This window comes from Emys orbicularis, chromosome 11, assembly GCF_028017835.1.
Source record: "Emys orbicularis isolate rEmyOrb1 chromosome 11, rEmyOrb1.hap1, whole genome shotgun sequence".
NCBI classification, from domain to species: Eukaryota; Metazoa; Chordata; order Testudines; family Emydidae; genus Emys; species Emys orbicularis.
The window spans coordinates 27,449,751-27,470,744 of NC_088693.1; the positions used below are offsets into that span (position 1 = coordinate 27,449,751).

The 20,994-nt window shown below is 41.3% G+C and overlaps 1 protein-coding gene across 1 annotated transcript in view; it reads right to left on the reverse strand.

Moving 5' to 3' along the window:
- The window catches only part of NEB (nebulin), a 201,774-nt gene that overhangs the window by 117,040 nt on the left and 63,740 nt on the right, over positions 1-20,994 (reverse strand). The window contains exons 48-56 of the mRNA XM_065413682.1: positions 20,055-20,366; positions 18,535-18,738; positions 17,371-17,475; positions 17,157-17,264; positions 15,704-16,015; positions 7,384-7,587; positions 6,184-6,288; positions 5,971-6,078; positions 4,127-4,438 (exon numbers count right to left, since the gene is read on the reverse strand). Coding sequence (XP_065269754.1) covers positions 4,127-4,438; positions 5,971-6,078; positions 6,184-6,288; positions 7,384-7,587; positions 15,704-16,015; positions 17,157-17,264; positions 17,371-17,475; positions 18,535-18,738; positions 20,055-20,366 — 1,770 coding nt within the window. The remainder of the gene's footprint in view (positions 1-4,126; positions 4,439-5,970; positions 6,079-6,183; positions 6,289-7,383; positions 7,588-15,703; positions 16,016-17,156; positions 17,265-17,370; positions 17,476-18,534; positions 18,739-20,054; positions 20,367-20,994) is intronic.

Genomic DNA, 20,994 nt, shown 5'->3' on the forward strand with positions numbered 1-20,994 from the left:
GGTTTGGATTGTCTGTAACCTCTCTGCAGGGGAGATGTGAGGAATGTCAGACCTGGGAAAACAAAGGACTGTATTGGAAATGTGCCAGACATGCAGTGACTTTTGGGACAATAGGTGTTAAGTGGATTTCCTGTGGAGAGGTTAAGGCAAATTTTCCAACTTTAGTTATGCAATTTGAAGCTGCGCCCTGAGGACGGGTGTGGGGGAAGGGCGGTTGGTCTGTTGATTACCTGTTCTGGAGACTGGAGATCAAAGATCCAAGCTGCACAAAGAAACAGCTGAACTGCCCAGCCTGGGTTCCGATTATGGACATAATGTGGAGATTAATTTGTAACCCTGGAGAAAACCCAGTTGTGGGTTTTGAAGGACTGGCACCTACCAGACCCCTGGGCTGGCTTTAGGGGTTCGCTATGGTAAGTGTTTAGCATGCATAGAGGTTCTTTTATTGTTTTAATTTTGTTTTCTTTGTAATGCTCTTACTTTATGAGCAAATTTGCTTGCTTGGAAGGAGCTGTGTGGTAAAGTATAACTGTAGGCAATACAATGGTCAGAGCCCTTGGAGAAAAAAGAAAGCGCAGGAACTGGCCTTTTTAAGCAATCTGTCTTGTTGGGCATATAGGCATGTGGTAATGGTCCTCCCTACACACACCCACATCGTATATCATTTGAACGTATACTGGGAGCTGTGGGCGGCCGTGCAAATGTAAAGAAACAGTCTGGCAGCCCGCCAGCAGATTACCCTGATGGGCTGCGTGTGCCCACGGGCTGCAGGTTGCCCACCACTGCTATAGAGTCTTTTGGGGAAGTCCAAGACCAATATTACCATGGAGGGTAATGTATGGACTAAGCCATCTATGATGAGGGATCCCAAACTGGAATTTCCCTGCCTGGGAACCAGTCTTGATCCTTCGATCTGGCAGTGATAAGATCTATAGAAAGATTTGAAGGATCTCAGAGGAGAGACAACTTCTTCCTCTTCTGAGCCTGAAGAAGGCAACACAGGGTAGGGGGAGCTGTTCCCATTGATGTTCTCAGTGGTCTAGGTATGGAAGACACACAAGGGTCAGTAGAAGATACAGGTTAGAGTGGCCGAAAAGCTGATGCTGGCATAAATATTGTGTGTGTCATTGGTTCCAAATGCATCAGCAGAGCTGACTGCAACATCAGTTCTCGTTGCATTGTCAATGCTGGTTGCATCATCGATTCCAAGCGAGATGTCAGTGCCAGGTGCATCAGCGAAGTCGACTGTGTAATCGGTGTCGGATGTGTAGTCATTATCAGTTGAGGAGATACTGAAACTAGCTGAAATAGAGGAGAGTCAGGCAGCGAAAAACAAAGAAGGTCCCTTGCTGCTAGGAAAGCCTGAGGAGTAGAAGGTACCTCAGTTAATTATATTAGTGCGGATGGTGCCAGAGGATCCAGTGGAGCTGAAGAACACTTAGAAGGACCCAGCATGGGTGAATTCGCTGGTCTCCACAGCCCCATTGAGCTGGAGGCAAGAGTGCTACCTCTGACATGACCAGTAAGCACTTTGATTTGTGAGGCTTCGAACCAGTACCACAGGACCTACCAGATGATTGTCTGGGAGAAGACCAAGACTTAGAGGACTTGTCAAAGTATGAATGTTTAGAATGCTTTGATCCACACAGAGAAGGGGAAGCAAGATGTTTGCTCCCAGACTTACATCAGCAGTCAGAAGAAGCTGAAGGAGCCCTCCAAGTTGATCCAGAGTCCCCTTGGTCACCACTGGGACTCTGCTCATGCAAAGGTTGCATCATTAAGACGACAGTTTCTCTGCTCTTTAGTGCAGGTAGGAAAAGAGGTACAAATAGGACATTTGTCCCTCACACATCCCTCACCCACACAAATCAAACAACTCTTGTACCGATCCGTGACAGGGATAACAGTGCTGCATGTGGCACATTTGTTTAAAATCTGGACTTTTTTTCCATAGTAAATCCTACAGGTACTAATAAAATTGTAGCTAAAATAACTACACTATTTTATACTATACTGCACTGTACTCTATAATTATAAAAGCTATATATAGAAAAGTATAAGAAAGATGACTGACCAAAGCTAAAGCTACAGGGAGATCCAACTTCCACCACAGGTGGTGAGAAGGAATTGAGAAGGAGGCAGTGAACACACCCCTTGTATACCCTCACCTGAAAGCACGAGGAGAACAGGGGTGCATGCAACACCTAGTAATACTGCTGGCAAAAATCTCCAACTCGAGTGCACTACAGTGAAATATACAAATGCACTGTCACCTGAAGGAGAATGAGATGACTGGTGGACACCCTGTGCCTCCATGAAAATTTTTTCTAAACAAAGCATCCAACAAGCTATCACTTATAAAATTCCTCTGTGGGCACCTGAGAGTCTAGAAGCACATCCAACACAAACACTCCTTCTTGCTAGAGGCTTTTCCAATAGTGAAGTAAACAGTCTATCATCAGTAGAGGTGTTGAGGAAACCCAAGGCTAGTACAGTTCTCAAGAGGAAGCAGACACAAGGATGCTTCTGCATGCTGTATGTGCCAATATGGCTTTTGGGTATCTTGGTGCCAAAGGAACCATAGTAATTAGGTCATCTGATACAGATGTTTTGGCCTTTGCTGTTCAATACATTCCAAAAATGGAACAAGTACATAACATGTGGCTTGAAAGAGGCACCATTACCAGCACAACTGACAAGTGTTGCTTCATATACGTTCATGCAATCTGTGACACACTCATTCCTGACTTCTGCAACGTACTACCTGCTATACATGCATTAAGAGGCTTGGACTCTCTGTTGCTGCTATTTGGTATTTGGAAACATTCATGTTCTATGTTGTCAAAACAAAGGGACCTTACTGTTTCAGAGATCTTGCCAGATTGAGACAGAATGATGGACAAGCCACAATTTCTGCAGCAAGCAAGTTGGTAGCAGTGTGGTATGGCCAGAGAAAGAAAGAAAGAAGAGAGAAAGAGAGAAAGAGAGAAAGAGAGAAAGAAAGAAAGAAAGAAAGAAAGAAAGAAAGAAAGAAAGAAAGAAAGAAAGAAAGAAAGAAAGAAAGAAAGAAAGAAAGAAAGAAAGAAAGAGGACACCCACAGAGACCTGATCTGTTTGCACCTCAGTCTAGCCATCAAAAAGAATAAGTCACTGACCAGACTTCCACCATGGGATGAAAGTTTTGAAGAGCATGTCAAACTAAGATTTGGATGCCTTTGCATATAGGTAAACCAGATATTGGATCACCATTGCAACATGGATGGAAAAATGAGGATGATCAACTACTTCCTATATTGTTCAAGAATCCAGTGGCATCTGAGCTTCTACAAGACCTTATTTGTGCACATGCCAGTAGTGGTCACTGAACAGTCAACTGTGTCTGTAATCAGAATAAACTTCTCTGCACAGAACTGTGTCCATGCCAAGGCAGTGAAACTATGGTAACCCACACACTCTCAGCAGCGATCATACTAATGAACAAGAGGATAATAATGATGTTGAGTGGAAATGTCTCTAGCGCTACTACATTTCAATTACACCTGTAAAAAATTATTGTTAAATTTTGTTTTACCGTTTAGGTTGTTGTGAAGAAATCCAACTTTGTCTTGAAATAATGCACGCAGTGATAAAACAACAGAAAAAATGCAAATATTTCAAAATATTTCATTTTAACATGTTGATGGTGTCACTGTTTATTCTATGGTAACACCACCACTTAACAGCTCCACGTCATTCCTCACCTTAAAGTAAACATAAAAGTATTTCAAATTATGTATGATGTGCACAGGATAGAGATGATAACTTAAGTCAACCAAGTCGGTGGTGTCTGCCACATGCCTAATATCACAGTGTAGGAAGAGAGGCCCGGTCAGGAGAGCCTGAGATGCAGATTTCTGTCTAAAAGAGGTGACGGCTGGGAGCCGGAAGCCTAAAGTGGCTGTCCCCTTGCTAGACCATGGAGGGGGAATACACATGCAATTGACCTGAAACTGTGATAACCCACCAATCTAGTATGCAGCAGAAAAGGTCCTTGCAGGATAAAAGAGTCCAGAAATGCAGCCCTTAAATATGTTTTGTGACAGGTCAGCAAAGAGATATTTAATAAAACACTTCAGTTTTCACTTACATCACTCTGAAGATCGTAAGATTTCCTGGCATGTACAATATCATTCTTGTCTGGCAGACATGTCCACTGGTGCAGAGGATGTCTATAATCAACTTCACTAACCAGTTCCTGACATTTCTTGGCCAGCACAATTCCCAACATATCCACAGGAGTATTATACTTAGTCTTCCATTTCTCAAAATCTTTCTTGTATTCCCTGTCACTCTGGATCTTGGCTACATGCATAGACCACACCATCTTCGGATCATCCTGGATGTTGCGGGCTCCCACATGGTGGCCCAGCTGTTTGCGGTACCCTTCTTTGTATTTGTACTGTAGGCAAAAAAAAAGTTCAATTAGTTTCAGGGGGTTTTTTAAAGAAAATATCCTATAATCCTATAGCAATTCCCTGGAGGACTTCATCATCATCCGTGAAAGAGCCGCCAATCAAGATCCATCAGGATGGAATACAGACTGGCTCACTGGGCTCCTCACCCTCCATAGGTGGTAGGAGGTCCCGCCACTTGGTGTCAAGGTGGGACTTGATGGTCAGGAAATGAAGGGGGTGGAGCATGAGCGGATATAGCTGTTTCCTAGGCGCAGTTTGGAAACAGACCGGCGGCAGGTCATGCAGCCAGCTTGGGTGGTGTGGAGGTGGCAGCCAGGGGGCTTGCAGGGCAGGGGCCCTATGGTGAAGTCCAGAGGTGAGGGGTGGGCAGGGAGTACCCTACTACAGGACCCATTTGAGGGAAGCCTGAGAGGTGGGTGGTAAGGCTGCCCTCACCTCCTGGAGAATGCACCAGGGGACACGCAAGATGGAGAGCCCCATGCACCGGCTGAGCGCCAGGGGATCCACCCAGTGCCCCAGTCATAATCCAGGAGGTTTCCGATCCTGGTGGCACCTGCCAGAACCAACGTCCGGTAAACCAAGGGGGACTCTGCCACCTGAACACTGAGCTGGGGGTTGTCTATCAGGGGTTCCATGAGAAGATCTTTTCCCTCAGAGGCCACCATGGACCTGGTCACAGAGATCAGCTTCCTGGTCCGCAGGAGGTCCTGGTAGAAAACCAGCAGCTCAGAGAGGTCCCATGGAAGATCCATTGGATGGAGGTAAAAGAGCTGCTAGTCGTAATGGAGCCCTTGGAGCCAATAGGAAAAGATGTGCGCCAGCGCACTCCACGCCAAACTACCTGCACCATGAAGGAGTTTCTGCAGGACCTGGAGGCGGAGGACATGGATCTGACTGCACAGGCAGAGCAGACCCTGTCTGCCCTCCTCCAGGGGAAGACTCAGAACCTCCCAGTGCAGCCCCGGCCAGAAGAACTCCAGAATTAGCTTCTGGAGGCGGATCAGGATACCCGGGGGCAAGCTCAGGCTGCTGAGCCAGTGCCAGTGCATGGACAGGACCAGCTGGTTAACCACCAGTGCCCTCCCCTGGAGGGAAAGCCATCGGAGCAGTCCCATCCAGCTCCGCGTCCGCTCAGCCACCCAGCCCTCCAAATCATGCCAGGTTACATGGCAACAAAGAGATTAACTCATTTAAAACATTGAGTAGAAAATTATTGTCAAATAAGAAATAGTAGTTAGACTCAAAACTGGAAAAGATTACTTCATTTGCCATACCCCTCAAACCATCAAACAGAGATCCTCAGACAACAGATACTGGGAGTGGAACCTAGCCACAGATAAAATAAGGACAGACCTACAGTTCCCGTAGGGAAGATTTTATTCCAGTTACACTCCTATTTAGTATTTGGAAAGTGTGTTGCTGGATACATGATTGTGTTGATGAAGCATGCCCTCAACTGCTCTCTACAATGTTGAGACCTCTGAAACTGAAAGGAGAAGGGTCCAAGTTTACTTACCTCACTTGCAATATCTCGGGAGGCTTTAGCTGCCCTGATTGGAATGGCATCTACCCGTAGGTCATAGCCTTTCTTCTTGTTCTCTTCCATTGCAAGTCTGTACAGTTTCTAAAAAAATAAAAAAGATTCATTATATTTCAGAAATAATGCACTTTCTTTTCATCTAAATATTTTCACATGCTGCCTTTTAATTTTTAAGCAAGGATCACCTACCTCACTGTAATTCAATTTGTTCTGCTGCGCCAATACAATATCAGGGGTATCTGGCATCACATGGATACTAGTTTTATCTTTATTCCAAGCTGCTGTATATGAGCGCTGAAAAGCAAACAGAAAATATAATAAGATGTTCGAAATCATGAAGACCTAAGTCATTAATAGGGTAAGATATAATTCTGACTGAATAAGCGTAATCAAGATCAGAAATCCTAAAAATTTCATGCAGTCCAGAACAACTGTAACTAAAACTAAAATAACAGAAGTTTTCTCTGCACTTACCTCAAGACCCACTGCAAATTACTGAATTTTACTAACTAACGAATAAAGTTCACTGAGACCTTCACTTATGTTTAGTACCTTGTTCCACAAGTCCACTCTGTGATTTCAGTGAGATTTTTGAGTGATATTCTACTTGACATTGTTGAAATCAATGAGAACTTTGCCATTGACTTCAATGAGACAAGATTCCCAGGATGATTAATCTAGTTTAAATCACAGTAAATAAAGCAAGCATTACACATTACCAAATGCATTTTTCCATTTGATGATGATAGTTCAGCTTCAATTATTTAATACTTCATAATTTACTGACTAAAAACCTGTTAGGTATTTTGGAAATATAATTAAGTCTTTTTAATATGACAATTCACTATAAACTGTCATTAGATCAGAGAGACAGGAGGTACGTTTTGTGAAGATAAAGAAACGCAAATTAGCAAAGTTCTATTGAATTTTGAAACTTGCTGGGTAACAATTCACCTGACATTTATATAAATATGTTTGCTAGGTATAACTGGCCAGTTGTCTGCACAATCATGATAAATATGTATATAGTTGCACCCCCACTTGAAAACAAAATATACAGTTTAGCTCTTTACATTAATTATTTTGCAACAACATAAAATAACATGTAAATACATAAAGCCAATTTCTTATTAAACCACTTTTCAATGTTTCTGATCTTAAACATAAGCAACTATTAAATATATTTTAAAAATATACTTTACTATGTGCTAGAAATTCAAAATACAAAACAAAAGTACTCAGTTATAATGAAAATAAATCCCTGACATTCCATGAAAAGACTGTAGTATTGTAATGTAAACTTCCTTATTTTCCTTTAAAAACGAACACTTTCGCATCCAGAAAAACTATACTGTTTTAATTCTAATGGCAAATAAATAGAAAACTCACCTGGTTCATAATTTCAGAATTGTGCTTTGCCAGAACCATTGGTAGAGAATCAAGCAGGCTATTAAATTTGATCGTGTCTGGGTGTTGCCGGTAGGTATGGTCACTCAGGATGTGGGTTGCTCTCTTATTCTTCTCGTCATCCAGAGAGCCAATTGGGGACCAGCCAATGCCTCTCATCCACTGAAGATCTGATTTATATAAAAGCTGAAATAACAGAGGAAGACAAGACAGTTTGTTATTTTATTTAGACAACATGAATATTTTCTCTTCAAAGAAAAGCAGCACCACTTAAAGAGAGCCTCAATGTTTAATCAATATCTAATGACAACAGGTATTCACCTTGTAATCCTCTGATATGGCTATTTCTACAGTGATGGACTCTGAAACCCAAGGTGGATTCTGCCCACTTCAGTTAGTCCACAAAAATCTTACTTCACCCCCTGGAAGTTCTGTCTCAGTCAGGGTGGAGATTCATCTTCAACTGGCATGGGGATAACCTACACGCTCAACGTGCATTTTGGGAATTAACAGCCATTTCTTTTCTTCTGCCAAATGTCACAGGTGAAGAGGCACTTCCTACCTCCTCAAGCTCTGGACATGTCACTTATACAGCCAAAACAGTAAATATTCACAGACATGAAACTCAGATTGTCTTGCCCTCACTCTGCTCTATGGAGAGTTGAAATCCACTGCAGAAAATGTAACTTAACTCCAAACTGCACAAGAGAAGATCCATATTTAGTAAGGATGCAAACAGCAGGCTGCCTCTTGTTAATTCTGAGCTAATTAAGGCATCACTTCTATTGTCACGGTTCCAAAAATACCCACCTCACAGATATGGCAATTTCCTACAATCACCTTGGAAGACCTTTTCATATTTACTTTATATATTAGTGTGGGTTGGGACTGTATGTAACCTCTCTACGGGGGAGATGTGAGGAATGTCAGACCTGGGAATTCAAAGGACTCTATTGGAAGTGTGCCAGACATGCAGTGACTTTTGGGACAATAGGTGTTAAGTGGATTTCCTGTGGAGAGATTAATGCAAATTTTACAATTCTGGCTACGCAAAAACCCAGTCTTTGAAGCCGCACCCTCAGGAGAGAGTCCTGGTCTGCTGATTACCTATTCTGGAGACTGGCAACCAAAGGTCCAAGATGTACAAAGAAACAGCTGAACTGCCAGGTGTAGATTAATTTGCAACCCCTGGGGAAAATCCAGTGGGATATGAAGGACTGGTACCTTCCTGAGCCAGGGGTTGGTGTTAGTGGGCAACCTGCGGTAAACTATTTAGCATGCACGTACATTCTTTATTGTTTTAATATGTTTTCTTTGTATTTGTCATAGCCCACGGGTCTCGAACTTGGGTCTGTAAGGTTTATAGGAACAGTCATGCTCCAACCCTCCATCTGGCAGCCTGCTGATGCTTGCTTACCTACCTGGAACCATGAAACCCAGCCTAGTTTGAGGATCCCCCCCTGCAGTCCAATTGGCAGAGTCCTGGATCAGCTGACTGGCCTGCTCATCTATTAACAGGAAACTGTCTGAACAACTGGGCTCCACCCCGGTTTGGACTGGGTGCCTTGTGCTTCCTGCATCCCACATTTGATATCCTGGCATCCGGACCAGCCGTGATTTCTGGCATCTGATTCATGTTCTGACCTCCAGTTTGTCTCCTGCTACTGATCTCCTAGTATCCTGACACAGTTGACTCCTGTCTTGCGGACTCTGGCTCTGGCTATTAGGTCTAACCACCCACAACCCAGCGGTGACAGTAATGCTGTTACTTTATGAAAAAAATGTTCTTGCTTAGAAGGAGCTGTGTGGTAACTTATAACTGCAGGCAAAACACTGATCATAGAACCTGGAGAGAAAAGAAAGCGCAGGAACTGGCCTTTTTAAGCAATCTGTCTTGCTGGGCATATAGGCATGTGGCAATGGTCCACCCTACACACACCCACATCGTATATCATTTGAAAGTATATTTTAAGTATGTTTAGATGATGTGGAGCTGTCAAGTGGCGTCATAAGCCTGTAGCCAAGGTGAAACAACAATAACCAAAATCAGTAACTGTCACATTTTGCACAGTTCCAGAAACACTGCAACCTGACTAGGACCACATTTTTACGGATTGATTTAAACAACTTAATGTGGTTCTTGTTGGTCAAAGCTACCAAATGATAATGTATTAAAAGATTTTTTTTTATTGGTTTTGCACAGACAAGTATTTTTTTAAAGAAATGGTGAAGATGTGTAGCATGTGACCAAAATGGCAAATATCAATATTTTGCAATACACTAACATGAAATGTTTTCACACTGCATTCTTAATTGTCAAAGCATCTCACAAGTGATTATAATAGTTTCATACATTTCCAATTGAAATTGGCTGACCAGATCAGTCGCACACGGAAGGCTGTGCATCAGTAGCAGTAGATTTTATGTCCATAGTTTGTACTGGATAAAGGATAGATATAAATGTACATGAATTCCCAATTCCTTCTCCATTTGTAAGCTTTTGTACGTACAGTGTAGCATCTAGTCTGCCTGGTAGAAGCTTTTTATGTGTAACTGTCTATGTATGCAGTACTAGCCTCTGAAATAGTCTAGAAAATAACTTTTTAATTCAGTGACACACACAGGTCAGTATTAGTGTTAGAGATGACAATACACACATTCATATTAGTAATGTGGAAAAGCTGTTACAGAAAGAAGTGTTCTAGCAAGAAGTAGTGAAGACAAAGTGCACTAACAAGTCCTTGCCTCTGCACTGAAGAGAGATGAAGAGCATGTTACAGCTGTTACCACACGTCTTCAACAATATGATAAATCCCTTTGACCATGAATCACATCCAGATGTGCTTATCAACATATCTACTGAATTGCATGTAACATTAAATGCACAAGAGTCTCTGCTGAAAAGAGCACATGTTGGCAAAGAACAAATGGAGAGATCTGGGGGAAATGCTCTTGATTCTGATAGCACATATAGCTTTTGCAGCCAGATTTGCAGGAAATCTGGCATCAAAAAATTTGCTGACATGGTGTAGATGACCAAATTTAAGCCAGGCAAGGGAGGGACAACTGCAGCAGCTATCAGTCCAAAAATTGTTTTCCAGAGTCTTGTCCTCAGCAAGATGCAGGGAAGACATTTCAAGGGCAAGTGATCTTAGTCACCCAACAGGATCTGTGCCTATGTACTTCTACCATTTTGATGGAACAATGAGAAGAACAGACAAAGCTAAATTAGGGCCACAGCTGGAAACTCAAGCTAAAAGAACCATGAGCTAAGAGTGTGCAACAAGGAAACTGCAGTGTACATCAGAGATGCCACGGCTGTCATACAAATGATAGCTGGAGACAAATGCCACATAGTTGATAAATTGGCTTCTAAGAATATGAGCAGGTCCTAAATGGATTTGACACAGCTAATTCTGTAATTGAAGTCTTTGACAGATATGATAACTGTAACGTGTCAAAACTGCAGAAAGACTGTGTTGGACAGGATCGAAGGCTGGATACAAGGGAAAAAAATTGGTTAGTCACCTTGCAGTAACTGTTGTTCTTTGAGATGTGTTGTGCACATATACATTCCACAATAGGTATATATGCTCCCAGTGCACTCGAGTCAAAGACTTTTACCAGCAGTACCACAAGGCCATGCATGTGACCATGTTCTCGTGTGCACTGCCTCCCTCTCCATTCCTTCACACTCCTATAAGCAATGACCCAAGTAGCAGGAAAGGCAGGAGGGTTGTGGAATGTATATGTGCACAACACATCTCAAAGAACAACAGTTACTGCAAGGTGAATAATGCTTTTTCTCCTTTGAGTGATTGGACACATATACATTCCAGATAGGTGACTCAACAGCAGTTCCATTACAAGTAAAGGGACTTCTGATCATCTGAACAGAAACAGTAGCAGCAACTTACCAAATTAGCATCATCACGAGAGCCTTGCATGATAGCATAATGAGTAGAAAAGGTATGTACAGATGACCATGTTGCTGCTGTGTACCGGAACTGACACAGGAGGGTAAGTGTTGGTTAGGCCTTTTAAAAATCAAGAAACAAGAAGGTGCGAGAAAATGGAAAACCTGTCTATTGGCAGGTGTACTGCCGAAGTAAAAAGCAGGTGAACTCCCACAGAACTATTTGAGGGGCCTGATGATTTCAGATGCAGAAGATACCCACCATGTACATAACCTTAGTCTGAGGGTAATGCGGGATTGTGCCCAAATAGAAAAATCTCTTCTACTTTGATGTGTATGTGGCTCTAGTGGATTCCGTTCTGCAGCTCACCAAAATGGCCCACATCTCTCAGAAACAGGTTTTCTTATGAGTATTCAACTAAGAGATGATCCACACAGTAAGGTGGAGAGATTTGAGATTTGGATGAAGAGATCTGCCCTGCTTCTGTGACAGAAGTTCAGTACTTAGTGGTAGAATTGTCGATAAACTGATCAACAGGTGATGCAGATCCATGAACCAAAATTGTCTTGGCCATGTCTGTGCAACGTGGATTAATAATATTTGTTGTGCTTCAGCTTCATGCAGAAAAACCTCATGCACTTGTTGAGGTTGGTCATGAACAAGTCTATTACTGGGTACCCTAGCAGCAAAAAACCTGGAAGAGAATGTCTTTCCTGATTGACTGCATGTGATGCTTTGTGTAAACCTAGCTAAGGGTGTCTACTAGGAGTGTATTTCTCACTCCTGCAAGGTGAAAAGCCTTCCGGGAAACATTGCGATGAATACACAGATTCCAAAGGAGGAAGCCTCCTGGCACAGTTCAGACAAACTTGCACCTCCCTGTAGTGTTGTTTCTGAGAACTTCCGCCACCTGGTTTTCGATGGAGGGAATAAATATCTCACAGGCCCAACAAATAGCTTAGAGTTCTAATAAATTTATATTGAGGGAAATCTCCTGAGTTGACCAGGTTTTTCTCCAGGGCTGGCCACAGACCGTGTTTCATTGCAGATACTTTTCTTCTTTCCTGGTCCGGTCAGTTCCTATATGCATTCTCTCCATCTCTTCTCCTTCTGAGAGTGCTCACGAAGCTGAAGCAGAACAAAGACCTTGTGTCTGAGGTTGACCAAGATATGGACAAATTAGAGAAAGTCCAGAGAAGAGCAACAAAAGTGATTAAAGGTCAAGAAAACATGACCTATGAGGGAAGATTGAAAAAAAGGCATTTGTTTAGTCTGGAGAAGAGAAGACTGAGATGACAACAGTTTTCAAGTACATAAAAGGTTGTTAAAAAGAGGAGGGAGAAAAATTGTTCTCCTTAAACTCTGAGGACAGGACAAGAAGCAATGGGCTTACATTGCAGCAAGGGCATTTTAGGTTGGACATTAGGAAAAACTAGGGTCAGGGTGGCTAAGCACTAAAATAAATTCCCTAAGGAGGTTGTAGAATCTCCATAATTGGAGATTTTTAAGAGCAGGTTAAACAAACACCTGTCAGGTCTGGCCTAGATAATACTAGTCCTGCCATGAATACAGAGGACTAGACTAGATGACCTCTCGAGGTCCCTTCCAGTCCTACAATTCTATGGTTCTATGTCTCCATCATCCTTTGGTGGAGGCTTGTTACCAAGTCATGGTCTGTTCAAAGAGAAAAACAGAAACCTTTTGCACACATTCCTCAGGACCACCCACCCACCTGTAAAGTAAAGCAAAGCACTCGAGCATGTATGCAAATCTGCATGTTCGGATGGTGCCTGGAAGGATGATATACTGAATGAAGCCAAGCTTGCAGATAGAAAAGGTGAAGTCTGGCATGCAGAATTATGTACATTTATGAGGCCCAGGAACAGAAGACAGCTATGCACTGTTGTCATTGTGCTGAAGCTGAGGGCATTGGTAAGGGTGGCTATAGACTGATGCTTCTCCCTTGACAGATAAGCTATGGTTGTTCCAGCATTGAGCTCTGCTCCTATAAAGTTATGCAGTTACTGAGTTGTAACTGAGATTTCTCCAAATTAATTTCAGATCTAGATGAGAGAATATTTGTCTGATGACTAGGACCCAGATGCTTGATGATGCCTGGATCAGCTAATCATCCAGGTAAGGAAATATTTGAATGCCCAAATGATAGAGATGGCTGTTACTGCTGACATGCATTTGATGAAGAACCTCAGGGCTGATGATAAACTGAAAGGGGTCACTGTGTACTAGTAGTGGTTGGTGCCTCCCACAAATCAAAGGTACTTGTTGTGGGAGAGATGTATTGCCACATGGATGTATGCATCTTGTCAGGCACCATACCAGTCTCCAGGGAAGGGATAATAGAAGTAAGGGGGACCATCCTGAGCTTGATCTTTTTGATTAAATAGTTCAGCTTTCTTCAGTCTAGAATGAGCTGGAGGACCTCAGTTTTTTTTGGGACTGAGAAGTACTGGAAATAGAAGCTTTTTCCTCTGGTAGTAAGGTACTTTCTCTGTGGCTCCCAATTCTAGAAAAAAAACATGATTCCTGAAGTAACATGGTGTCATGAGAGGAGTCCCTGAAAAGGGACAGAGAAGGTGGTTTGGGAAAAGGAATGGAAAGGAACAGGATAACATAGCCCTTCTTTACCATGCTGAGTAGCAACTTGTCTGACACAATGTTTTCCCAAGCACAGTAAAAAAGGGATAGGTGTGACCCAAAGGGAGGAGATATCATCAGTATGCTGACCTTGATCAAAAAGTCAAAGCAACTGCTTTGAGGTCACAGATGTCTGGTAAGAATAGCCCACCACAGTAGAATATGGCTAGTGATGTCTAGGAAGTTTGATCTCTTCTTAGTGGGATATTGAGGTCTCTGTTGGAAAAAGGGTCTAGAATAATGCTGTGGCCTAAATTGCATCCTTTTTGTAGCTGAAGTGTAAAGGTTTGACAAGACAGCTCATTAGCAGCTGCTATCACCAGACAATCAGGAACTGAATGAGTAAAGAAATGCTCAAACCCTTCCTGAGGAACCTGGTACCATCTGTCCACTCACTTGGCCTTGGGAGTAAAGAAATTGGAGTCTGCCAGAGTCTTTGCTGGTTCTCTTGTTAATAAGAAAGGCAACACTTCCTGAAGTAGGAACCAATATGGCTTTTGGGTCTCTTAATGTCAAAAGAACCATAGTAATTAGGTCACTGATACAGATGTTTAGTAAGGGAGCTTACTGCTTCAGAGATCTTGCCAAATTTGGAGAAAATGATGGACAAGCCATAATTTCTGCAGCCAGGAAGTTGAGAGCGGTGCTGTATGACCAGAGCGAGTAAGAAAAGGAGACCCACAGAGACCTGAATTGTTTTGCGCCTCAATCTAACCATTGAAAAGGACAAGTCACTTACTAAACTCCCACATTAGAAGGACAGTTTTGAAGAGAATGTTAAAGATTTAGATAACTTTGTATATAGATAGACCAGATATTGGATCACCATTGCATCATGGATGGAAAAATATGGATGATCAACTACTTCCTGTATGGTTCAAGGGCCCAATGGCATCTGAGCTTTTACAAGACCTTCTTTGTACATATGCCAATAGGGGTCCCTGCACAATCAGCTGTGTCTGTAATCAGAATAATCTACCCTGCACAGAACTGTGTACATGGCAAGGCAATGAAGACCATGATAACCCACACACTCTCAACAGAGACCATAATTATGAACAAGATGATGATCATGATTTTGATTAGAAATGTCACCAACACAACTACATTACACCTGTAAAAATTATTAATAGATGTTTATCCTTTAGGTTGTTGTTGTGATGCTTTGAAGTGACAGAGAAATTCAATTTCATCTTGAAATAATGCATAGAGTTAAAATAACAAACAAAAGCAAATATTTCAGAGTAGCTATTTTAACATGTTGATGGTGTCACTGTTTATCCCAGTTTCTGTGGTAATGGCACCACTTGACAGCTCCACATCATTCCTCATCTTAAACTACACATAATACACTTTCAAATGATGTATAATGTGCATAGGTGTAGAGAGGATACCTTAAGTAGACCAAATTGGTGGAGTCTGACACTGACACTTGTAGGCAGGGAGTCCCAGTCAGTGGGGATTGAGATGCAGATTTCCATCCTAAAGAGGTGATGGGTGGGAGCCAGAAGCCTAAAGTGGGTGCCCCCTTGCTGGACCATGGAAGGGGAATACACGTGCAATTGACCTGAAACTGTGATAACCCACCAATCTAGTATGCAGCAGAAAAGGTCCTTGCAGGATAAAAGAGTCCAGAATTGCAGCCCTTAAATATGTTTTTTGACATTGCAGGAAAGAGGTATTTAATAAAACACTTCAGTTTTCACAAAGCTGGTAAAAGTAGGACTTACATCACTCTGAAGATCATAAGTTTTCCTGGCATGTACAACATCATTCTGGTCTGGCAGACATGTCCACTGGTGCAGAGGATGTCTATAATCAACTTCACTAACCAGTTCCTGACACTTCTTGGCAAGTACAATTCCCAGCATATCCACGGGAGTATTATACTTGGTCTTCCATTTCTCAAAATCTTTCTTATACTCCCTGTCACTCTGGATCTTGGCTACATGCATAGACCACACCATCTTCGGATCATCTTGGATGTTGCGGGCTCCCACATGGTGGCCAAGCTGTTTGCGATACCCTTCTTTGTATTTGTACTGTAGGCAAAAAAAAAAAAAAAAAAAAGTTTAAGAAAGAAAGATTCAGGGGTGGGGGCTAAGAAAACATCCTATAATCCTATAGCAACTCCCTGGAGGACTTCATCATGAGCTCGTAGGGCTCCCTGCACTTAAAAAGAAGTTTAGACACAAGAGTTCCTTAAACATGGAAGTAATAAGATGTCTTTGTGACTAGGTCTTTGGAGTGTTTGGAGAGGAAAACTACAGCTTCCTCTGCCTGAGATATTGTATGGAAGTTATTTCTAATTCCTTGGTCAGGCTCCCCTGAGGTCAGAAGTCAGATTCTCTCTATGAGGTGCCCATCAGTTACTTCCTCAGATAACAGCCTCAACCTCGTTAAGATGTTCTTAAACACAAAGTGCTTTATTGGCAATTTTACAGAAACAACAAGAAAATTAAAATGCAACAGATAAAAACAAATATGCCTAGCAAATTTATTAGAAAATATTGTTAAATGGGTTCTAAATTTGGTTACTAAGTATCAAAATATTACATAGACCTTCAACATACTACAATAATAGTTCAGCTTGACAGTCTCTGAAAGGAAAAACTTCTCCCTGTGACTGGATAAGCCATTGTACATGGTCATGGCCATGTCAATTTCTCAACTAGTATTTAGCCTAAAATTCAGTCCAATTTGTTTAATGCTTTTGCATAAAGTCTACTAGTTAACAAGGTGAAACACACTTTTTTCCAAACGCCAGTTTCAATTAAGTGGATTTGTTACTGGGAAGGTCTGACAGGCAGTATTGGAAGGTTTCACTACAACAAAAAGATTATTTCAGCTAAAAATATTGACAAGCAATTATTAAATAGGAGGCATTAGTTAGAATCAAAACTGGACAAGATGTCTTCATTTGTCACACCCCTCAAGCCATCAAACAGAGATCCTCAAATTAGACAACAGATACTGGGAGTGGAACCTTGCCACAGATAAAGTAAGTACAGACCTACAGGAACTGTAATAAAGATTTATTCCAGTTGCACTCCTATTTATTGTTTGGAAAGTGTGTTGTTTGGAAAGTGTGTTACACGATTGTGTTGATGAAACATGCCCTTAACTGCTCACTACAATGTTGAGACCTCTGAAACTGAGAGGAGAGGGTCCAAGTTTACTTACCTCACTTGCAATATCTCGGGAGGCTTTAGCTGCCCTGATTGGAATGGCATCTACTCGTAGGTCATAGCCTTTCTTCTTGTTCTCTTCCATTGCAAGTCTGTACAGTTTCTAAAATCATAACAAATATTCATTACATTTCAGAAATAATGCATTTTCTTTTCATCTAAATATTCTCACATACTGCCTTTTAATTTTTAAGCAAGGCATCACCTACCTCACTGTAATTCAATTTGTTCTGCTGCGCCAATACAATATCAGGGGTATCTGGCATCACATGGATACTAGTTTTGTCTTTATTCCAAGCTTCTGTATATGAGCGCTGAAAAGCAAACAGCAAATGTAATAAGATGTTGGAATTATGAAGACTTCAGTCATTATTCGGGTAAGATATAATTCTGATTGAATAAGCATGATCAAGATCAGCAATCCTAAGAGTTTCATGCAGTCCATAACAACTATAACTAAGACTAAAATAACAACAGAAGTTCTCGTTTGCACTGACCTAGAGACTCACTCCACAAGTCTGCTCAGTGACTTTAGCGAGACTTTTGCATGACATAACACTCGAGAGGTGAAATCTTGGCTCATTGAAGTCAAATGGGAATTTTGCCATTGACTTCAATAAGCCAAGATTTCACCCAGAGTGACTAATCTAGAGTAAATCACAGTAAATAAAGCAAGCATTACACATAACCAAATGCATTTTTTCCTTTATATTTGACAATGACAGTTCAGCTTCAATTATTTAATACTTCATGATTAACTGACAAATAACCTGTTAGGTATTTTGGAATTATGATTAAGTCTTTTAAATATGGCAATTCACTGTAAACTCTGCCAATAGGTCGGAGAGATTGGAAGTAAGGGTATGGATACTATGTTTTGAGAAGATAAAGAAATGCAAATTAGCACAGATCTATTGAATCTTGAAACTTTCTGGGTAACAATTCACCTGACATTTATATGAATATCTTTGCTAGGTATAGCTGGCCAATTGTCTGTACAATCATGATAAATAATTGCTCCCCTCCTTGAAAAGGAAATATACAGCTTAGCTCTTTACATTAATTATTTTGTAACATAAAATAACATGTTAAAACATAAAGCTAATCTCTTATTAAACCACTTTTTCATGTTTCTGATCTTAAACATAAGCAACTATTAAATATATTTTTTAAAATATACCTTAACTATGTGCTAGAAACTCAAAATACAAAACAAAAGTAGTCAGTTATAATGGAAATAAATCCCTGACATTCAATGAAATGGCTATAGTATTGTAATGTAAACTTCCTTACTTTCCTTTAAGAAAAAACACTTTCGCATCCAGAAAAACTATACTGTTTTAATTCTAATGGCAAATAAATAGAAAACTCACCTGGTTCATAATTTCAGAATTGTGCTTTGCCAGAACCATTGGTAGAGAATCAAGCAGGCTATTAAATTTGATCGTGTCTGGGTGTTGCCGGTAGGTATGGTCACTCAGGATGTGGGTTGCTCTCTTATTCTTCTCGTCATCCAGAGAGCCAATTGGGGACCAGCCAATGCCTTTCATCCACTGAAGATCTGATTTATATAAAAGCTGAAATTATAGAGGAAGACAAGAAAGTTCATTATTTTATTTATTTAGACAACATGAACATTTTTCTTCAATGCAAAGCAGCACCAATTAAAGAGATTCTCACTGTTTAATCAATATCATATGATAACAGAGGTTATCACCTCACAGCCCTCTGACAGGGCTAGTTCAACACTGATGGTATATCTGCGTTGCAGTGTAAGCCCAGGGTTCAAACTCAGGCTCAACCCCCCCCACCCCCACCCCCACCGTCTGGTCTACACATAAATTGCACTAAACCAGAACTCGGACCCCGGTCCCAGGACCCCAAAGGAGTGGAGGTTCCAAGCCTGAGTCAAGCCTGGACCCACAGTTCAATCCCTATTGCTTTGCAATGTAGACTTGTGCTCTGGGAGTCCACCAAAAGTATCCCACAATCCCATGGACCAACTTTCTTTGTTCTCAGGACAGTCAACTTTGGTGGACAGTCAAGTTTTCCCACAGCGCACCACAAACAAAGGGTTGGAGAGCATGTTTTTGGAGGGCATTAGGAAGTCTTGGATATGAGTGGCTGTACTAGGGCCTCCACACCGCAGCATAGACACTAGAACACCAGGTTGGCACCCACGGTTCAAAAGTTCCTAATCTGGAGATACAAAATGATTGTAAATTCCCAAGCCCTAAATCAAGAAACCCAGGGTCTGCTAACTCGAGCTGTACAACTCTGGGCTTACGTTACAATGTAGACATGCCCAAACAGTCTCTGAAACCAAGGGTGATCCTGCCTATACTAGTTACTCCACAGAAATCTTACTCCACCTGCTGGAAATTCTGTTTCTGTCAGGATGGAGATTCATCTACAACTATAATGGAGATTACCTAGACATTCAATGTGCATTTCAGGAATTACAGCCATCTCTTCATCTGGCAAATGTCACAGATGAGGATGCACTTCCCAGCCCCTTTAGCTCTTAACATGTCACTTATACAGCCAAAATAGTAATTATTTAAAGACATGAAATTCAGATTGTCTTGCCCTCACTCTGCTCCAATCCACTGTTCAAATCCACTGCAACAAACTTAACTCCAAATTGCTCAAGAGGAGATCAGTACTTAGTAAGGACACAAAAAGTAGGCTGACTGCTGCTAATTACTAACTGTAGAAGAGTTCATTTCTATTGTCACTGGTCTGAAAATACCCACCAATCCAGTATGTAAAGGTCTTTGCAGGGCAAAAGAGTCCAGAAATATAGCCCTTAAATATGTTTTTTGACATTGGAGCAAAAATATATTTAATAAAACACTTCCATTTTCACAAAGCTGGTAAAAATAGGACTTACATCACTCTGAAGATCATAAGTTTTCCTGGCATGTACAACATTGTTCTGGTCTGGCAGACATGTCCATTTGTGCAGAGGATGTCTATAATCAATTTCACTGACTAGTTCCTGACATTTCTTGGCCAGCACGACTCCCAGCATGTCCACTGGGCTATTATACTTGGTCTTCCATTTCTCAAAATCTTTCTTGTACTCCCTGTCACTCTGGATCTTGGCAACATGCATAGACCACACCATCTTGGGATCATCCTGTATGTTGCGGGCTCCCACATGGTGGCCAAGCTGTTTGCGATACCCTTCTTTGTATTTGTACTGTTGGAAAGAAAGAAAAGAACAAATGATGCTTTTTCAGATTCAACCTAGAAATGCTACCTTTGTAAAAACTGTTGGTGAAACTCCTTAGTTATCATAACATACTAAGAACCTAATCTTATGAGGTGATGATTGATTCCTATAAATAGCTGAGCATCCTTAATCCCACTGTAGTAGAAGATATAGCCCTTATAATTTCATTGGATGGGGTTCACAGCTTTTGCAAACCCTTCCTCATCTATGTAGTCCCAATTTATGTGGTGAATTCCACTGGACTTAGTGTACTTCATTGGGAATATTCACATACAGGTTTGTGGGATCCAGGTTATACTTAGCAAATAACAGTCCATGTAATGGTTAATTCCAGGTTTGATATGAAATATTAAATCTGAATTCAAACTCTATTTCAGTGAGTGACATATTCATCTTCAAACAATTACATGCAACTCCATAGCACAGTCTAAGTCACTGATGGACGATGTCAATTTTCAAATGAAATAAAATGTCAATGTCATCCACAAAATTTCAATAATAAACTGGGTTTAACTGATCTATATAGTAACAGACTGAAAAAAACAAACAATGTATTGTTGGGTGACTAGCTTTGCATTGAAGCATCCAGTGTATG